Source organism: Varroa destructor, unplaced genomic scaffold, assembly GCF_002443255.2.
Source record: "Varroa destructor unplaced genomic scaffold, Vdes_3.0 BEIS01000002.1, whole genome shotgun sequence".
In the NCBI taxonomy this organism is placed as follows: Eukaryota; Metazoa; Arthropoda; class Arachnida; order Mesostigmata; family Varroidae; genus Varroa; species Varroa destructor.
Window position 1 is genome coordinate 34,922,613 of NW_019211455.1, and position 21,784 is coordinate 34,944,396.

General features: G+C 38.2%; 1 protein-coding gene and 1 long non-coding RNA gene across 4 annotated transcripts in view; one reads left to right on the top strand and one right to left on the bottom strand.

The window, feature by feature from the left end:
* Positions 1-4,461: 4,461 nt before the first annotated feature.
* The window catches only part of Src42A (Tyrosine-protein kinase Src42A), a 38,316-nt gene continuing 20,993 nt past the window's right edge, over positions 4,462-21,784 (bottom strand). For 2 of the 3 annotated variants that reach the window (XM_086982151.1, XM_086982150.1), the window contains exons 5-9: positions 21,158-21,181; positions 15,105-15,432; positions 14,387-14,565; positions 10,342-10,498; positions 4,462-9,983 (exon numbers count right to left, since the gene is read on the bottom strand). In XM_086982151.1, the coding sequence (XP_086838277.1) occupies positions 9,772-9,983; positions 10,342-10,498; positions 14,387-14,565; positions 15,105-15,432; positions 21,158-21,181 (900 nt within the window). In that variant the 3' untranslated portion in view covers positions 4,462-9,771. The remainder of the gene's footprint in view (positions 9,984-10,341; positions 10,499-14,386; positions 14,566-15,104; positions 15,433-21,157; positions 21,182-21,784) is intronic. The other variant, XM_022789687.2, reaches the window with a different exon arrangement.
* LOC147757719 (uncharacterized) lies at positions 10,542-13,456 on the top strand. The gene is made up of 2 exons (XR_015322596.1): positions 10,542-11,405; positions 12,581-13,456. It is a non-coding gene; the product is annotated as an uncharacterized LOC147757719 (long non-coding RNA).

Here is a 21,784-nt window from a genome sequence, read left to right on the forward strand (position 1 = left end):
ATTACGTTAGCCGTGATTTTCATCCAGGGTCTAGGGGCCCTATATTATGTTAGCGGATTATAAAAAAAACGGCAAGGCAACGAAATTGTTCAGAAGAAAAATACTTCATCTGGTACGGGAACGGAGTCTGGAAGGGAATGTGTGGCAAGTCACTTTACCATATGGAAGAGTTTGTCTTTGTGTTTTTTATGGTTAGTGGCATTGAGGTTCACTCGACTTAAATCCGCTCGTAAATCTGTGACATTAAATAAAAGAGCGAGTCAGGGCCAAGGAAAAAATGAACATCATCCAACTTCAGAATAACGCATAGGTCCAAGGCTCGAGCCTCACGTCGAAGATGGTGAAAAAATATATTCGAAGCATCTCAAACAGACTTGTAGTAGTAATCGCAATCAGCGGTGGGCCAATCAAATACTAATCTCAATTTTTTCTCACTGCAATTCACAGATACGTCTTTACCGCTACTGTCGCCACGTGTGATATCATTAAAAAACAAAAGCAATTTTCAGATAAAAATCGCTTACCAATATTTAGTTCGAATGCTGCTATATACTGGTCGTTTAGCGTGAAACGTAACTTAGTGAATGTAGCACTTTGGCTATATGGGTCTCTCAAAAGACATTTGGTGAGGGTGAATGGGAATAATAAATGGTACTCTGTGAGAATCGGGTCTGCCAAATAGAGTGAATGTCATGGGGTCTCGAGCCATAACTCCAGTTTTTTAACGCTGTAGGCCATTACCATTGTATAAGCAAGATGGAATCGATCTTGTTGGAATTACATGATGTTCTTTTCAACAAATCTATGAAACAACGTGGTAACCCTTTGTAACAATCCATTGCAGCAACAATTTCTGTTGAAGTTGGTATTCGGACCAGTAATAACTGCATACTTATTGACTCGCGGTGTTTCTAGTACTAAAGCCTTTACAAAAATAAGGCTTTTTCGTTAAAAGTTTATACGGCCGTTTTCGTGACACTTTGTTGCATCTCCACCCCTGTAGTTCCAAGATAAATTCATACAACCATTCGAATCGACCACTCACCTACTAAATGTAACTGCATGTGCTAATTCCGATTGCAGCCATAAATTTCGAAAGCATAAAAACTATTCTCCGAATGAGACACCCGAGTGCTTGCAGCTTACGGACACATGGTTTTCCTACCACGTGGGCAATTAACCACTTAAGGACCCACCCCACTTCTTTGGTCCGCATAATATTCAATGAGCAAAGCGAGGCGATGCCGAGGCAATGAAACAGTTCATATGGACTATGGATAAATCTTGACAGTTCGTCATAACAATGTAATAGCATACTTAATGAGAAACAAACAAAGTGCAAAATAGTACGGGCAGCGAGCATTAGCGTACACTACATGACGAGCTCATGCAAAATAATAAGGTGTACCTAGTACTAAAAATAAAACCCGGTAGGAAACGTAGTTTGAAGGTCTTGCGACAAACAGCAAAGTGGGCAAGTATGTACGCAGGACACACCGAAACTGGATGAGCACTGTGTCGAAATGATAACAGTTGTTAAAAACAGCAATAAATTACCTGAAAGTTTTAATATATATATATATATATATATATATATATATATTAGGTACGAAGCAAGTGCTAGAATTGACATGGGGTAGGATATATGGCGTACACCCACTGTTCGCTGAAGCGGAGATCGCTGGAAATCTTGGAGTGCGTCAGGTACAGTATACGGACTAATAGTCCCGAACTGTAGAAAAAACGCAATACGAGAAAAATTGACATGGCTGAAACTGAAATCAAACGAGACATCCACATCTGTGGAGAGCTTTGGTGCTAAGGCCAAAACTTCGAGTTGTGTTTGATACGACTACATAATTGCAAGGTGTCTACATTAATCTTTGCAGAGCAAAATGCACATGTTTAAAGCTCAATTGTGTCACTTGCTGCATGAGCTATGCACGAACAAATTGTTTAATATGTCAGGCGTAGGCCAAAGTCCAACAGAAAAAACATGTACAGATATTAAGCAAAACGTATAGTTCTGCAGTAAGTTCTTAGAGTTTTTCATACAAACTGTAGAGCCTTATCGAATTCGCTTGATGGTCAGCAGGCTAACTAAGGCAAGTCTTGTAAAATCACGCCAAAATTTGTCTTAGAAATAGAATGTTACTGATAGTCACTTCAAAGAGTACCGGTTAAGCAGACATCAGAAACGGAAACGAAGCTAAAATAAAGGTTCATTTCAAGGCAACCAATACTAGCAGCAACTGATGACGGGTGTAACAACTTTTACCCAAAATCAGGTTTTCAATAATGCTATGCCTTGAGGAATGCCTGGTACATGCGCTCATAAAAAAGCTTGGGGAAACAATGTGAAAAGTCTTATCGAGTTCCCATTAAACTGAAAATAAAATGGTAGCATCTTGGAACGCTATAATTCTAACGGGAAGCACAAAAAGCTCTCCAATTAATACCACAAGTGCAAGAAAAATACACAGGTTTTGTGTTTCAACAAGGTGGATTCTAAAGACCCTTTTTATATAGATGGATGCGTATGCTACTTGGACCGCAGTCTGGCATTATCGTTAGCTACTGTTCTAATGCCGAACGACATCCAACAAGATCAATCCAATTTTTTTCTAAGTAGAAAGTGTAATGACAATCAGAGTCAAGCTAAGGACACACAGGTTCTTACGGTAATTAACGTTTTACTGAACAGGACTATTGATATCTGAAAACTCGTTACACATCGGAGACACCCGAACACCAAAAATCTTCTTTGGGAAAGCTTCTTAACGGATGGTCGCAAAGGCTTCCGCAAATGAGCAGAGGAGCGGATCTGAATATAACAGTTGTTAATGATGGTCTGCCTACATTCATAAAGAGGTACATAGTAGAATAGTCGAATGAGTAGAATAATCTGACTATACCTCGATTCTAGCCGTAGGTTAAGCAATGAGCTAGTACATATACTGTAAGATTACTGCCAATTCTTTGTGCTGCTGGAAGTGGCTTTCCTGGGGGAGGGAGAACCTAGAGAGGTATAGAGAACTAGTAAGCAAAAATATAGAAAATTGACTTCGACAATATCGCTGACAAATGTTTGGAAGTAGGTTAAAGAAACAAAGATATAACTCAATTAAAAAACAAATCACACGTACTTACTCCTAAAAACTAGGAGAAGTCGAAATTGCTCTAAATAACTAGCTTAATTCGGTAATTACACACAGGAAGGCCAGTTTAAGAGTTATTGTTCAGAGGGAGTGATAAACCTCAGATTTATCAAATTCTTATTTTCTTTAAGTCTAATAAATTTGAGCGCCCCTCAACTACAGTAGATGCAAACAATACGATAGGCCTTAATAGCATTTTTAATAAACTGCTAAAATCTCGGGATGTCGAGGTTAAGGCCAAACCTCTATATAATCTCAATAACAATTGAAAATTCAGCCAAGGTACGTCGGATCTGAAGCGAGATTAAAAGGGATTTTTCGAGCGTAGTATTACAAAATTCGTATCACCGATGGATTTTGGAGTGACTTCTGTTACAAAAATTAATGACAATCACAGAAGAAAGAGCACATGGTCGTATCCGACGTCGGTTCACTCATCTCATAATTACATAATATACTCGATCTCAAATATTTAACAAGCTCGCGTAAACAGTATCAAATTTTCTGTCGTCCTCTTCAGTGTCAGAGACCCTCACCACGGTCTTAAGCATTCCGCTCCTTAGCAGACTCTACTAAAGTGGGTATAAATTTAACTGTTCATTTTACAAGGTCGTTATATATTATCTATTCTAACGGAAATTCCGTATAAGGTGTAAGAGAGTTATTTTTTAAAAACTTCTACGCTAAAAATAATACCTTACTGTAATCGCGCCGAATGCAGTGCCGATAACGCGTCAAAAAGCTTGCCTGTTATAGTACTAAGACGATAGAGTTTTCTGATTTTGTCTAAAGGAAAGGTAAGGTAAACCCGATATTTACCTTAGAACTGGAAAGAGCACTCAAGTGTGGTCTACACATTTGAAACTTTTTATCTAACTATGAAAGCACGTGGAGCACGGTCGGTAGTGGTATTGAATTTATTTATTACTATATTAGTGAAAAACTTATTACCTGTAACTACAAACAACGAGTAATTTAAGGAGGAATGCTATTGCAAAATCTTTGAAATGAAAGACGCTGTAAATGTTCATAGCGGTGAAAAGATACCGGTTTTACACACCTCTCTTGGGAATCGGAATTTTGTTACGGAGTTTGTCAGATGAACGCCAAGTAAGTTCTATTTAAAACGCGTCAGACATTATTATGGTGAAATTGGAACGCATTTTCTACGAATTAGTATACCAACTTCGCAAAAAAGTTCTCTGACCTCAGAGAACTTCTTTTCGGAGGCTAAATAAATCTGATCGAAACCAGTGATTTCCTTTAAATTTCATAACGTTAGGTAAAGTAAGCATATCAGGACTTACCGCTCAGGAAACTTCGGTTTATTAATCGCATTATAGTGGATAAATTATATACAAAAGGATATGCTCAGTAGAAGAAATTCATTATTAATTTGTGTTCCAGTTTTTTCGTGTTCACACAATTTGTTGTGTCCATTCTGCTGTGTTTAATAATCAAGTTTATGAGTTGTTGGTTATTATGAGCACATTCTCTTTATAAGTGTTTGTGTACGTGCATGTGTATGTGAATGTGTGTGTGTGGTATACGCAATGGAATTAAAAGCGCTATCAGATAGTAAAACTTGTTCGTTTACATTTTATATACCGACGCAATGGGAACATCGTCATTAGTAATATCGACCGACTTCTTTTCATTAACGTTCTGCAGTGTTATAGCTTTATCCTAGTTTCCCTGCGTGTTGTAGTGATTCATCCGTAATTGTTGGGTATGTATATGTTTATATGCACCCCCTTTGACTACCGAGTTACACTTCCTTCACACACGACGTTCCTTGTTTTTCGGTTTGCACTTCGTCGTATAATAATGTTAATAATAGTTCTACCCTTAACGGGTGATACATAATTTTATCTCCATAAAGCAAGAAATAATATTTTGTTGTTGTATATCCCTATATACAGGTTCTTATATCGGCTCGTCTGGGCAGTAGCATAAGCCGGTTAAATGGCTATTCGTAAAATGACTGCCTTATTGTAATACGGTGCATCTGATTACGATGGTATCTGTTAACATACCTACCTTCTGTATGTGTAATCTACCCATAGCTCTTGTACCCAGGTTTAAAATCTGAGTTTATTCTTGCATTAGCATGTGGTATATGGCTTAAAATGTAGTTGTTGTAGATTTCGATATAATACGACCGTGATTTGTTGTGGCGGGCGTCATAGTTACATTGCAGGAATACAATCAGGGCCAATAATATCAATATGCAGGCTAACATGATTGATTTTCATGTTTTTATTCCATTCCCGCCTAATCTTACCCTACATTCCCATTGTTTTTAGTCTTTACCGGACATTTTCATCCATTTTTAACTACCATGCAATGCAAAAAGTTGGTTATGTGTTTGTTGTGCACTGCTGTATATGTTGTTGATGTTGCTTTACGGGATATCGGTTTTCTCTCTTATAAATCGCCTGGAAGGCGAAATTAAATAGATACAAAATTTTATAATTGGTCAGATACCTTATGAGCAGTTATTTCGTCTACCAATTACTGGGCAGATCACGACATTTATGAGTTATACATTTACAAAATTTAAAAACTAGCCTGTGCTTGACCGACTACTTCTTAGGTTGATTTGCAGAAAACGATACTCAGAAAGCCTAGATAGAAGCTGTCGGTAACAATTCATATTTTTGAGTTCATAAAATCCCTTGTCGCGCAGGCGTCAGAAAATACATCCATTCCACTAGTAGATTTTTAGCGAAGTGAAGTGGTTAACATAAGGCGTCGACATCGTTTCTGGAACGACGTTGATTTGTGGATAGAAGTGCGCTTTTTGCGATATTCAGCTTATCTAGCTATTTTATCCGTTCATCCATAAATCATTCATTCTTTCATATACATTCAGTCATCACGCTTAAATACTACAACTCTCATATATCGTTGGTAATTTCGCATTTCTATACCTACTCTGCTCTCATTAAACCCTCTTTAAAAGCATGTTTGAGGGAGAGGTATGACCACTTAACGGGTCATCGAGGGTTTGACGCAGAAATCTATCATTACATTTCTTTATAAAACCTATTTTTGATAACCGTAAGATGGAACCGATACGCTTTCAAGTGAATCGGATTAAGAAGACACGATTATCATTCACTCGGAATTATTTGTCACCACCCGCCTATTAGTCACCCGTTGGTCATCCTTTCAGCAGTCCTTTCGCTCACTGCGCGACCTTTCTAGCCGTACTTATCGAATCAAGGCATTTTTCGTGTCTGTACTCATTCATCATCCATGCAGGCAACGCGATCCGTTTTATTCGCATATTGGGGCATTTATTTCGTAGAATAAAATACGAGATGCTAGTAGGAAACAATGACCTGACCCAACTGCATCCCACCAATCTTGTCTGTTCGAAAAGTTTTCACTCTGTCATACCGTGTCATTGATTATTGGTTATTGCTCGGAGCAGAAGCAACGCCAAGCGAATACACGTACACCGCATACGTGTCAAAGGGAAAAGGCAATAATAATAATACAGATTAACCATCTTCCGTTTCGTCTCCACTATATAGACCGACGAGTAGGCTAAAAGATGCTTATTTTCTTCTCATATATGAACCTGTTTGCCTGCCAAGATTACTCAAGGTCAGGCGCGGAAAATAATGTTACGAAATTATTTCCAGTTAAATATTCGAATGCTAATTTTACCTCTTCTCCATCATATGCAATTGTTAAAAATGTTATTCCATGAAATTTATGCAGGCAGCTCCTCTGACCATCACATTCCGCTCTTTTTCTAGCAAGCAGCTACATTAGGCAAATCAGCCAATCTCCGGAGCAGTCGACGTCGGTGCCCGATTTCCACTTCGACTTGCTACAGATTCCAATACAAATTGCAGGGGTACTTTTGCGTGCTAACAGCTATGCCAAAAAACAAATAACGCATTTTCTTTTGTATTCGTCGTTTACATTACTTTCATTTTATCGTTATGTATTAGGAATGTTTGATCGAGGTGGAGTTAGAATGACGACAGCGCCCGCATTCAACTATAATCTTAAGTGGTTAAACGGAATGACTTGATCTATTCAAAGCCCTGATGCGTGTTTCTAAAGTTGATCTCTTTGATTAAAGGCCACCTATAATATCATCGATGACGTGATCTCGCAGCGTCAGTAACTACATACTTTACCGAGACACAACTAGATTCGTTACGGAGATCAGTGAACACGAGAGCGAAGGGTGGCGGCATCTCTTGTGTGTCCAAGTAGTAGTGGTCGTGAGTAAAAAAAATAAACAATGTAGTGAACATTAGTGCAATTAAATGAAGTACGGATACTTGAGATTATATATATATATATATATATATATATATATATATATACACACATACATATAATGTATAGAATATTTCAAATAAAACCGCACTGCAAAATGTGCATTTCCTGTACAATCCACCTCCTACTTTTTTATGTATGCGGACTTGTGTAATGGATAATAATCAGTCAGCAAATCGTTTTTGTTTTATTCGTATGTTATCGTCTTCCGAAATCATAATGAAACAACAGCGATTTGAAGGTATTCTTCTAAGGCAAGCGAAGGATGCACGCATCCCCCTTGTCACTCGTCACAAGACAAACATTGAGACATACGCACGTTCAATTACTTATTCGCATCCGCACAACGTTTATACATATAACCTCACATCCTTTTTTGTCCTAGCTTTGAGACGAAATGCTTACACGCTGTTCTATAGCGTGGGTCTGTTCTCTCCACGTCGCTCTTGTCAGATGTTATTTTTCCTCATGTCTCGTATTTCCATACTCTTAGCTCCTGTCACCGCTCTGTTCTCCTTATCATCCCTCACACACGCTCACCATCCTCATCAGCGCACCTACGACCTATTGTTGTTATTGTATTTATGTATAGATATTATTGTTATTCTCATCCACACTGAATTTATGCACTCTCCACCATTTGACGCGTTACATCTTAGCTCCACGTCACATTCTTCACTGCGACGACGTACGATCTAAGATGCTTTATTTTGGAGACTAGCCAGATAATTTTTTCCATTTGTCCCTCAAAAGCATAACAATGCGAGCCACCGTCATAATGTACAGCGGCACAAAATTTTCAGTTACATTCATACGCCGATATCGAGCCGAATAATCGTAATCATAATGCGAGTAGATCTTACTTTTAGATAACCTCGAATGATATTACAAAACCCCCTTCACTCCCTCACTCAGTTATTTTGGTATAATATGTGGTATTTCCAGTATCAATCTACCGAGTCTGTAAGCACGCTAGTTTCACCGCGCAGAGCCATTTTGAAAGCACTAGGTACTAGCTTACACATTTCCAAAAAATATATCGGTGTCTCGATGGCCGTTATATATTGGATTCCCTTCAAGCGTACCGAGCGTTTCCTAAAATTCACGTGCCTTGTTTAATTGTCGTATGTCAGTCCAATGTCTTATACTCGGGTACTTATACTCGGGCGAGTATTGCTAGGATTAAGCAACTAGAGTGCCACAAATAGTTTTAAAGTGTTTACATCAGAAAGATACTCTTGAATCTGATGAATAAAAACCATCAGCCCCTCCGACTTGGGTTATATATATATATATATATATATATAACATTCAAGCGAGGATAATTGTAACATTAGGCTATAATGTAGATTTTCTTTTTAAATTAGCACGGTGCTGCAAGATCGAAGAGGCATAGTGCAAAATCAACGGGACGAATAGTGGAGTTGCGTTTTGGTTCGCAATGTGTTAGTGAGTGATAGGATGTACGTTTTGTAAAAAGGAGTTAAGTAAAAAATCTCAGACGAAACATTCTCGTTTGGTGGCCAAAGGCGAGTAATTCTATATCGTCTTATTTCAGAGAGTACCCAAAGATGACTACTGGTGCAGGAGAATACAAGATCTACTGTGTGGAAATAAGCAAATGCTTTTTGAAGTTGAAAGAATTTCACCGAACTAATATGTAATCGTCACTGTGGAATTATTTATACTAATAATATCAGCCCTAGCGATCGCTGTAGTGGCCTTATCGTTCATAAAATAAACTTGAGAAATCCTTGGAGCTTTTGCGGCAATACTTACGTCATTGTAATAGGAGTCTGGCGGATTCAGCAACGCTGCGCGATTTTGTTGACCCTTTTTATACTACTGCCTGGGATATTATCGTCGTCCATGCTACTATTGCTGCAATTCTGCAGTTTATCCAGGATACTACTTAGTTACGTGGAATCTGGTCACACATAAAACGTGTGTTACCTCCAGAATTATTACATTTAAAAGTAAGAAAAGGGTTCAGTTAGACGTGAACTACAAAGGTACTTGACGAATTTTTTTCTAGGCTGATAAACGTATAGTTATCTCTTACTATGTGCACTATTCGCTTCTCCAGAGAGTAAAGCGGTGCCATCCGTTTCTGGAAAAGCAATTGGATTGAAAGTATGCTTGCTACCTATAAACGCAACGTTCTTTTTTCGCAACAAATGCATTACGTGCGATCCGATTTCACGTAACGAATGTAATAATGCAGTTTGAAAGATAGTCATGTTTGGTACGAACAGTAATAAAAATTATAACTTTATGGTGATTGAGCGTGAGAGGACTATGGAGAGGCTCAGTAGGCGATGGAAGCTTCCTTGTATTCGGAGCCTTCCAATGTAAAGAAGTCTTCCAGCTTCCACTGTAGTGTTTCGAAAGTTGGCCGCTTGATGGGGTCCTTGTGCCAGCACTCGAGCATGATTTCGTATAGTGCCACGGGACACTGTGGCGGCGATGGCATGCGGTAGCCATGTTCCACTTGGTGTAATACCTCTGCGTTCGTCATACCTGATACACAAAAACAAACAGAAAAAGATACCCATAACAGAAATATTATTTAAAAATATTTCTGATATTATATAAAGGGTTCAATCACCTCCGTAGTTTAATTGAAAGTGTCTATTATTGAATTGATGTATAACAAAAAAGAGTATGCTTTCGTTAATGCGATATAACGAAAGTGTATATAGAAAGATTACTAATGTCTTTTTCCTTAAAATTTGTTCAGAACTATACAAAAAAATTATTACTGACTGAATAAAGTGTGGCTAATTAAATTTTTGTGCAGTGTATATTTAACCCATAAATATTTAAAAAATAAACCATCGGGAAGGGTGAAATGTAGTGCTAATCGGTTTCTCCTTACCAGGATAAGGTATCCTTCCGTACGTGACCAGTTCGGTGAGCAGAATGCCGAACGACCAGACGTCTGACTTAATCGAGAAACGCGAGTAATTGGCGGCTTCTGGAGCGGTCCATTTAATTGGGAACCGCGCTCCCACTCGAGCCTCGTACTCATCCTCCTAGGGAACAAAAATACACTATAGGTGTGAGCAAAAGATGTATATTTACCAACAGGGGATTGTGCACACCATTTACGCAGTTAGTTTATCCGAACTATGGAAACTAATGCATCGAATAACATTTGACTAGTATATATGACTCACTAAGTAATAACGTTTGTAGTAGTTAAAGCTAGTAAAAAAAAAGTAGCTGAAATAGTTAAATCTATTTTGTTTTCTATGAATGCAAGATTATTTCGGAAAGACAACAACATAAAACGCACATATGCAAATCGAGCAAATGAACACGATTATGAAGACAACGGAAAACTAAAATCGCCACAAATCGGGTTTTTTCTACCTGGGGCCGAGTTCTTGATAGTAATGTAGCAACTACGCAGCGTGCAAAAACACACACATTCAATAACTAGGATGGCAGCGTTTTAAAATTTTAAAGACTCGAAATTTAATCTGAATTAATGTCGTTTAAATTTTGATATCGTTTCCAATTTCGATCCATCTAATATGGATGCTTTATTAAAGTTTCTGACTGGCAAATTCCCGACGCGACGGATAATGGGAAATCAGCATGGCTATTATATTAAAGAACATTAGACGTTAAGATTACACATCTCATGATCACATGATGTGCGCAAGTGCTGCTAAAGAAAGCAAAGGCCAAGTTTCAAATGTCTAAAACAACGTTGCGCTATATAAGAGAAGTTTGAAATGCAAGTAAATGCAATGGAGTTCTGAATTGGGCTTTTGTGACACACACTACACAATTTGTGTGAATAAACAATATTATTAGTATCACCTGGAAAGAGAGGATAGGTCAAATTAGCTATGTTGCTCTATTCAGGACCTACTGGCGAAATGGCTACAAGGATCTTCTTTATGCCCAAACAGTGCATCGTACAACCGCAAAGTAAGAGCACCTTTTTTTTAGCCACGAATGCAACTTAGTGTATAAGTGAAATTTAATTCGATATCGTTTCAACTAAACCCAGCTAAACTGGTATTGGAGGCAGCGCCGCATTAAGTTCGATCTGTGCACTGACTACTTTGAATCTGGAATTCTGCCAGTTGGTTCTAATCCCAGAAGAGCGATCAAATGTCATCCTTGATAAAAGAGGATAGTTACAAAGAACGAGCATTTCCAAATACATAACAGTTTACTTTTCCTATCCTGTATCGACAAATAACAATGCTGCTTTAACATAATATTTATTATTATTATGGCCGTATAAAGTATATTACATCAGGATTACCCGGTTCATTATTCACTCTCCTTAAGGCAGGATAGTTTATACGATGGTTAGAAATATAGTACAACAAGAAGTTTAAAGACTGTTTCTGATGTTGCTTTTCTGTTCTACTCGAAATCAGCTTATTTTTGTAACTTATGTCGATTAACGACAAGTCGTGGATCTTCATCTATCTTTCACTTTACGATCCTTTTCTTAATCTTCAGAGGTCATGAAAGAGCGGTGTCAGAATCAAATGCAAGTAATATTGCTCTTAATGCAGTTACAAAGGCCAAACCTTGATAGAGCGAAAACATCATTTAAGGCATTCAAGTGATATCTACAAGAACGCAATGTTAGACAATAGACTGTATGTTCTTTCGGTAAAGAGCACAGACGATATTCTGGGAAGAAAGTTGGTTTAACAGTACACGGGGGAGCTTGCTTGTGTAAGTAGGTCAGTAGGCACGAGCTTCTGAAGCATACATAATTAGCAAACTAATTGAAATAACTGTAAACCTAGCACCTATTACTCTTTAACGCCCTCGCATATCATATCCGTCTAGGCAGTGACACATATAATCATTGCATAAGGCTACATACAAGTAAATTCGAAAAGACATGATAAACTTGCTTCGAACTTACAGCAGTGGCACTAAGTTTGTAACAGTCTCCGATAAAATTGCCTTCCAAAACTCATTGAACGAATTACAACTTGTAAAAATTCGTTGTAATATCGCATACATCGTTTAGCGCTATGTAAAACATACAGGAAACAAGCATAAATATACGCATCAATATATGGTTGCTTTTCTGTACCAGTCTCTAATTTGTAGCAATTTTCGTCTCTTTTTAGCATTAAAAACCATCCTGGCTACTTCTCAAACGTTCGAAGGTGCGTATTAGAATTTCAGTGATGTCATCGTAGACGAAGCTAAATGCGAAAAGGAATAGGCGTCTGGCAAACAACAGTTAGCGTTAGCAGGTGTAACAAGGAAACATGCGGCGCCACTTAGCCAGAAACCCGAAACCAGGAGGAGCGGACACCTCCCGGATCGGATGATTAGAGATCAAGTGCACCGAACACCGGTGTGATGCTCACTTACATTCTTAGGGAGAGACAGAGAGATTGAGGGATTCGACAATGTACGAGAATCCCGACCGCACCGACAACAGAGATCGGATGGTCAGATCAGATCACATCCCACCACGGACAGACACATCGCAGAAGCGGACGGAGAAGAGACACCGGCGTTAGCGACAACTAAATACCACGACGATTGTAGTAATAGCATCTATTTGGATTCCAAACACACACTCTCAAGCATGCCTGTTCCGATGGAACGTTCGCATACTTTGATTTACAGACAAACCACTAAGGGACCTCGTCAAAAATAAAAGGTCTCGAAATATCCTCGTTCGTACAAGTTCAAAGCATATCATTAAAGTGAGTTTAGACAATCTCCTGTAATGAATATTGTAAGCTATCATAAATAGCAATACAGGTATTACGACCCGTTGGAAAAGCTCTTTATGAACAACAAACATCAAATATATATGTCTTTAAAACAAAGAAAATTATTAGCGCTTTCTGGGTCACTTTTATTTGTCATAGCACCATATATTTATTATTTTTGGTAGTTTTTTTTTCACCGAACATCTCGTACATTAGCTAAATTAAACAAACTAATACGAAGGGAACTAATAAAATGGAAAAAATTATCGGCAACAAGATTATGTTGTAAATTATGCACTATTTCAAGAAGCTCTTTATAGTCCCGTCGTGATACACGAGCCGTGGAAAATAGATTTAACAACTTCAACTTAGATTTACCTATAACAGGTTACGAAAGTTAAAAAGATATATTCATTTGGAATTCATATAACACAGTCAGTGCTTTTGGCTTAAAACTCTGATCACCAAAAATAATAAGAAAAAGGTTGTTATAAAGATACTAAGCACTAAATGATTATACATGTCCTAGAGAATTCGGGTCATTGCTTCAATTATGCTTCAATCTTGTTCACCAACGAAGCTCATAAATATTTGCTACTTTAGGATAGTAAGTATAGGGAAACTGACAGAAACCTTCAGTTCGCAAACTTACTAGTGATAAATTAGTCTACGTTTTCTAGAGCTTGTATTTTCGTTCATTATAAATGCCCATAACCTACTACAAAAATAATTTAAAATAAGTTGTCCTGACACAGCTGCCCTGGAAGGATGATTTTCTCAGTGTGTTGTGCTGCTGAGAGCAAGCAACACACGATTGGACGAAATTAAGCACAAAATTATCTTTGACTGGCAAATGATTTGAGAGACAACTTGAATCAATATTAGAAACTTTCGCGTCATTTTAGAGAATGAGAATAGAAACAGTAGAAGAGAAAGGTTGTTAAAGCGTATGATGATTATTTCAATAAACAAGAAGAAAAAACAAAGCTATAAACATCTTTCCCTGTTACGGCTTTCTTTAATAATTATTAAATGCACTTTCTGGCCTGTTGTAATTTTGGGGTGGTAGAAAGCTTTTTTGCGATATATGATTTGAGAAAATTAGTGTACTGGTCTGTTCAATTTTAATTAAATAACCAATAACAGTTAATAAGGCATCATGTGCTAAGCATAGAATCAAATACTTAATACTCATGCGCTACTCACCTTAATGAGCCTAGCTAAGCCGAAATCAGCTATCTTGACCTGATTGTTATCGCCAACCAGGATATTTCTGGCGGCTAGGTCGCGATGGATGTAATTCTGCTGCTCCAGAAAAGCCATTCCAGCGGCGATTTGGGCAGCCATATCGATCAGCTGAGGCAATTTGTGTGATCGTCCCTTACCTAAAACAAGTACGAAGCCGATGCGAAAAAATATATTATGGATAATCATGCCGTGAGCTGTGCATTGATGTCTACCTCCGTGAAATCTGTGAAATATAATGAAGGTAACTTCTTTAATGTTCATTAGAATCCACATAGCTTTTGGTATGCCATGCCTAAGTGAATGCGGCAGATGCCCCAAATCTACGCCGCTACTACTTGTTAATAGAGCAATAATGAAAGGTTCCTGCCACCACAGTGCCACTATGCTATTGCAGTGCAGGTGTTATGGTTATCATTTTTCTAAATTAATGGTTGCTTCACAGATGGAGAGGCAGCACACGGCATGGTATATGTAAGTTTCTAGACTTAAAATATATAGACTCTCAAGCCTGGAGTTGCAGCCAAAAAAAGCGCTTATCATTAACAACGATAATGCAATAAGAATACACGGGTGAATATTTTAACAGAACTCCAATACAAAAAAACATACAACAGGTTTTTACAAAGCCTTTATAGCGACATCATTACATCAGGTACTTATATTGCGCTCTGCTTACCCTGTAGATACTCGAGGAGTGAGCCGTTTTTCATAAGTTCCGTAATTATATATATAGGCTCTGCAAGTGTACACACAGCGTACAACTGCACCAGCTTAGGATGACGCAATTTTTTCATGGTGTGAGCTTCCTCGAGGAAATCTTTTGGGTCCATGGTGCCGGGCTTCAGTGTCTTGATTGCGACAGGTGTTGTATTGTTCCATTGCCCCTCCCAGACTTCACCAAATTGTCCTTGTCCTAACTTTCGGATGAATTTGAGCGAGCTTCTGTCTATTTCCCAATGATCGCGGGTCTTATGAGACAGACCGCCGGTCGATGGTTTTTCCACCTGTATAACAATACGGAAATATCAGAAGTGGTTTGTAACAAAATGCATCATATTATAGCTTTGCAGATTGAGACTCTCAAGGTTGCATAAACTGACGGACAAAGGGAGAATCTACTACTAGTCGCTATCAGGCATCATTCTTTATTATTTATTATCTTATACTATTCATGCTTCAAATAGCGTGCAATTAAAATTGTGTATATGTGTTATACATCTTGTACCTTCATCGTACATACAGCAGATGATTTGCATGCTTCCGATAACGTCATATAGCGCTGGTTGAAGTAGGAAATTAAGATTTGGCCATATGTTTCATGGAATGTTAAATAGATGATGCTCGGATTGTGTACAGCCTCCAAAATTTAGTAACTTTTACTTTTAGGTATTTTACATATGCTAAGTGGTACGTAGAAATCTTTGCGAACAATTATAGCGATCATCTAGTGTTTCTGAAGTTTTAACCGTTTAGTAAGTTTACTATTCAAGCCACAGGCCTTTGAACCTATTGCAAAAGTCTTTGAATGTTATATTTATTAAACGCTATGAGGTAAATTTGCTCCTCAGAACTACTAGAAAACAAACATAGGACAGTGCACCTTATAAATCAGTATGTCTAAAACTGCGAGAACTGTAAGTTCCGCACTGTGGTTTTCCAGCTTAATGTAGTTTTTTGTACTGAATTTGACGCGTTATCATTGAGCAATAATATTTTCATCATGTGGATTCCGTTCTAGTTTCTTTGTATTTTGCGATTTATAACATACATTTACATTCACCTTTGTTAATTACCTCGTAAATAGACAATATAAAAGCGCTTTTAGAATAGAATAGGAATGTTAAAACTGAAACAAATAAATAAAATACATAGCATAAAGCGCTACGACATTTTGCAACGTAAAGAAGATATGATTTTTGTTCCTTTCTGAATATACCCAATAATTAACTACTCTCTGCATTCTCCGTAAATGATGATATACATATATTTGGAGCAGTCTTTTAAAGTTGACAAAACAAAGTGGTTATTTATTGTATTTTTATTTTTGCTGACCTTTGGCTTATTAGCCAGAAATCTTGTAATCGCTTAGATGAAGATTTATGCATGCTACTGCCTAAGCTTTTTTAATTCGAAAGTACTCGAAGATTGCATCCAAACTTGCGGTCTCTAAACTGAAATGTTTCGAATTTTACGTCCGGTATCACCGTTTAGCATTCCATCAGACGGGTGGCTTTCAGCACGAAACGTGTTCACGCTCGAATTCGAACCTAGACTACCGCGTGTCTCCCAACTTTAGCAGGTGAGGAGGCTTTAGTAGTGAGCAACATCGCATGTTCCGGTGAGCACTATGTCCTCACCGGAACATGCGGTGTCCAAAAAAAAACTACTTAACATTATTGCTTTATTTTTTCCGCAGAATCGCAGTCAAGTCGCCGCACATAGTTGGAAAACCGAGTTCCACAATAGAAACCCTTCAAATAGCAAAATGCATTGAAGTTTTATAACACAATGAAAATAGACTATTTTGGTCGTTTGTTCATTCACCCAAGGAAAATTATTACAAAGCATTTTCTCTGTGGGGAGTACAGCCGCTGGCTGTTATGACATAGTAATTACGATTAATGCAAAATAATAAAACGTATTTCTTACACTAGCAAAAGTCCTGCACTTATATATTTTACGTGCATACTACAAAAACAGCTAGATATAGTCATTTTGCAAATTTGTCTTCCCATGTACACTATATAACGGGACGTAGTTATTCTCACTTGATTTAAATTATACAAAACAATCATTATGTTTTCCTTTAAAAATTATGGTTTAACGATATATTTCTGTAGGAGTACTTTAGCTGGTGTAACTGATAACATATAATATGTATTTATGAATAAATACACGTCTACGACTATATATGCAAGCGCAAAACGGGTGTGTGTGTAACACTCGTTTCTGCCAGCCAACGACAAAGATAAACAAGTCTTAGTTGTAGCTTAAGATAGTTGGCAATCAGACCGAAGCCACGAAGGTGTTCCTTGAACAAGTTCGGCTTAAGCAATGGGTTGACGAGAAGCGGCTTGCGAAAGAATGAAAATGGCCACTGGACTAACTCGTAAGGCAGGTGCGTAGGCATTTACAAGGAGTGTCCCGGCCTATACTAGTTGTTAAGAATAGCACGGGAGAAACCTGGGAGTTTCGAAGTAACTAGTGTTCTCTGGCTTGCCGGAACAGTCCTTTCGTCGCTACACGGAAGACGAGACACCTAATGAATTGTGAATGCCAAAGGGTCTCTGCTAGATGGTTTGAATGCGGAGCTCTGAACCCAACTTTTATCGAAGAAAGATTTAACGAACAGTAAGATCAGTATGATAATTTTTTACCGTAACGAAAGCAATGCAGAGTTAGTTCAGGTGATGCTCGAGGGAGGAACTCGCGCTGGTGAATGTCCAGTATACGACAGTCTACGTCTATCACCACGGATCTCTACAGCGACGCCGACCTCGAGGCGCATAAGAAACTTTATCAGTGAACAATAAGGATTATTGTACTGCCTTACTGTCAGGTTTGAAAGTGGACGGCTTTTTCAGGCGGGGCACTCTCTATCTTGGCGGCCCAAAGGAAGAAAATATGGATCCATATGTGTCACTGCAGTCAGGTACCAGTATCATCTCACCTAGGTGCGGGAAACCGTTTGCTCTGCCCGTGTGTGTATTATTTTCCGGACACAAAACCTGGAGCTTGGCTTAAAGCACACATGCGTACGTACGCGGTTGTGACATATGCCTATTTGCGGAAGAAGGCCGCGAGTTTCTTTCAACTCCACCAGCGGATGTGGGAATACGCCGCCGAAAGAAGGTCAATCTCTCTAAGCAGTAAGAGCAGTCCTCCTTATTGCGAATACTACCAAGATATTTATGTCAGGATACCAGGAGGGCTTGGTTGTGTGGGCTTGTTGCCACGTGCTCGCGCTATCCATTCCGACGACCGAAGGTTGTAATTTTTGCATCGGTTATGAAAATAGCGTAGTTCCACTAAACACGCAAACAAAAAGCTCATGAGATCTAACCTGTGCGACGTTCGACTCTACTAGGCAATAGAAAGTATGCATGTTTTTGTGAATAAATACACATCAGTGACCGTATGAATTAATGACTGTATGTGGATTGTACATGGATTAAGAAGGATTATGACTGAATACGGCAGCAACTGTTTGAACGTTTCTGAATAAATAGATCGCAAAGGTTGCATAAGCGTTTGTGATTAAATACATGTCAACACAGAGCAAGTATTATAAAATGCTTGTCCTGTCGGCCGGCAAACTCACTGGGTTAACTGCAGCATTAATCAAATTCACTGGGCAAAGATTAACTCACGACAGACATTAACTGCAGTTCCTAAAACGTTTGAAGAAAAGTAGCTCATGTAATTTCCAGTCAAAGAATAATTATATGCAGCGTTCTTTGCTAGTTTTTTATATTCATGTTTTTATTCACCCTGTATGATAGCAATATCTGTTAACAGCTTTCTGAAATCTGGCAGTTTGTTCCCGCAATTTTTTAATTGTTAAGGGCTAATTAATCTAAAAACTAGATTTTTGATTTTTGAACAACATATTGAGCATAGCATCAACGATTTCATCCACCCTTTGATCACATCATAAATTGGGTAACTGCATAAATTTAATGGATGTGCATTGAACCATAGATCCTGAACTGAGCAGCGCGAACGTAGCAGAATAAAGGTTCCCATTATATAAATGCCTCCGATATTTTCACCCGTACGATGCTGATTGAATACCAATAACGTGCATAGAATATTTCTCGTTAAATTTTGGTTAGCTAATGTTAGAAAACAATTTAAATGCATGGAGTGTGACAGCTAGCGGAGTGAAATATGGGATCCAGTGAATAAACACAATTTTAAAATAAAATTTTTAGGCTTGTTTCTAGAGTATCATGTGCTATACATCCATTACTCCTATATGAGCTAATTCACATCACAAAAAATGAATGCACATCGATATCACAAAACGTATATTTGGGCATATGTTATCAAGTTTGCTACCCACTAAAACAGGAAGCTCCACTATAAAAATTTAAATAGCTCCTGTGACGATTCAGTCAGACTAAACACACTCGTCGCTGTGTAAATATGTATTTGGAGAGCTGTGTTCTACTGATTATGGTTCCGAATGGCGTTTAACTTGCTTGCTTTTTGCTTGTAGAGATGCGGAAGTTTTCCCTGGACCTTTCCGTTCAAAGCGACGACCAAAAAATTATGTTCTGCCGGTATCAACAAAAGGGTACCGTAGTGATTCGACGTCGCTAACGGTTCTACTTCCAATCGGATAGGTTGAAGTATTTATTGCCGACATCACCAATGTAAAAATTCGACCTATACGATGAACTCAACAGCAGCAGGTAGGTGAATCCAAGACGCGTAAGCGGAACACATCTAAATAAAATACTTTTCATGGCAAGCTAACCAGTGCAGTAAAGTTATGTCATATCTTGAACTCAAATCTGTCTCTTCCGCCCATCTCCATGTGACGTCTTAGAAGTTTGCCTTCGCTGTCATTAGTTCGCTGATATTCAAGGTCGCTTACGTAGCCTACTTACACTCCTGAATGGATGAGTAAATAGTGGTCTTCATCCGTTGAAGTAAGCTCCCATCTAAGTCAACGTCTTTAAATACTACCTAGCACGTCCCTTACAATCGGTAACCATCCCCTCACTACATTTTGCCGTCATTGATGGTAAGAAAGGCACCAATCAGGTGATTGCTTTAACAAATAATGAAATACAATCGAAATGTCTGAATAATAAAATGGAGTGAAAAACGCCTATGTTGACTATGAATAGGAACAAAACAAGCAGCATATTTAGGTAAATTTGGGAGTCTACTAAAGTCTGGTAGAAAGAAATGACTTATGGCGTTGAAAGAAAAAAAATTTCGCGTTTTTTTGTGATTGTTTATCATAGTAGGTTCCGTATACATGCATAGTGGAAATAAAGCGTGAATAGCTTTTTTCCGAGACTGAATTCGAAGCGAAACATGAATTACTAGCGTCTAACAAAGGACAAATAGGATAAGGAAGGTAACGTTCAGCAGGCACATGCACAATACAACGAACAATAAAAGCCTAACTTGCATTACACGTTCGTTTACGAAAACAACTAAGTGCTAAATGATGAATACATTTTTACAAAATGCATGATTTCAGAGTCACACCAAAACTTAAAAAAATTTTAAAAAATACAGTGGATCCACCCGGTACTAAGGGAACAGTATTCATTAGAAAGATTTCATTTGTACAATCACTAGCAAACGCAATAATTAGCACAGCTACCTATAAGCATTATTAACCACCTACAGGTTGTTAAGAGAATCGATTCAAACATATCCAGGAGAAGATGCCGGTTCCACTGGTACACTTCAACTATGAGGAAAAACAGTACGTGACAGCCGTGCCGATAGACCAAAAAAGGTTATCACGTGATTGAGGGTAGAACCCAAACACATCCTTATGAGAAACACTGGCGGGCTAATTCAATAACAGGCATACTATTTTCAAAGGTTCATCTATACTATTGACTCGCTGATTAGGAGACATTAACCATCTTAATATTTACAATTCTGTCCAGCAAAAATATCTATGCAGCCGATAGCAATCACGAGCGGTTGAACAGCAGCCACATACAGTGTGGTCGCCGATCGTCCCCGCTTACGTACCCACGACTGCTGGGCAGGTTGATCCTACGCACGCATGTGAGAGAAAAGAAAGACATAACAAGTCAGTTAGACGATTCCACCAATTTAAAACTTTGTCGCTCACGTTTACTTCACATCTTTATTTAGCACTCACGATCTATTGTTAGTGCATATATCACGAAATCACATTTGCTGATACAATTGCCATTACTACACCCGATCAAAACACGACACCTGCTTTCTGTATATTAGACATTCAGCTTAACCTGCATAAAACTAGGACACTTCTGAATATACACAGCATCGAAAATACCAAAAGGCATTACTATCGCTCACGTCGTCCTTAGCAAGCCATATCACGTTTGTGTTATACTTTTCCTATAACATTTTGTTATTTATTTACTGGTCATACTTGAACTTAGGTTTCCAGCGGTAAGCCACATTGGTAGTTATATAAATATATCCCTGAGTTCAAGTTTAAAAGTGGTATTAGTATTTTCCGGCATTTGTGTATCCACTTACTGCTTCTTGGATAACTAGCAAAGCAGTGGATACCATTAGATGCATACAACAGATTAGTAAAGCACTTCAACTTCACTTGCTCAATAAAAATTGTACGTGACCAAAACAAATTTTTCTGCTGGAACC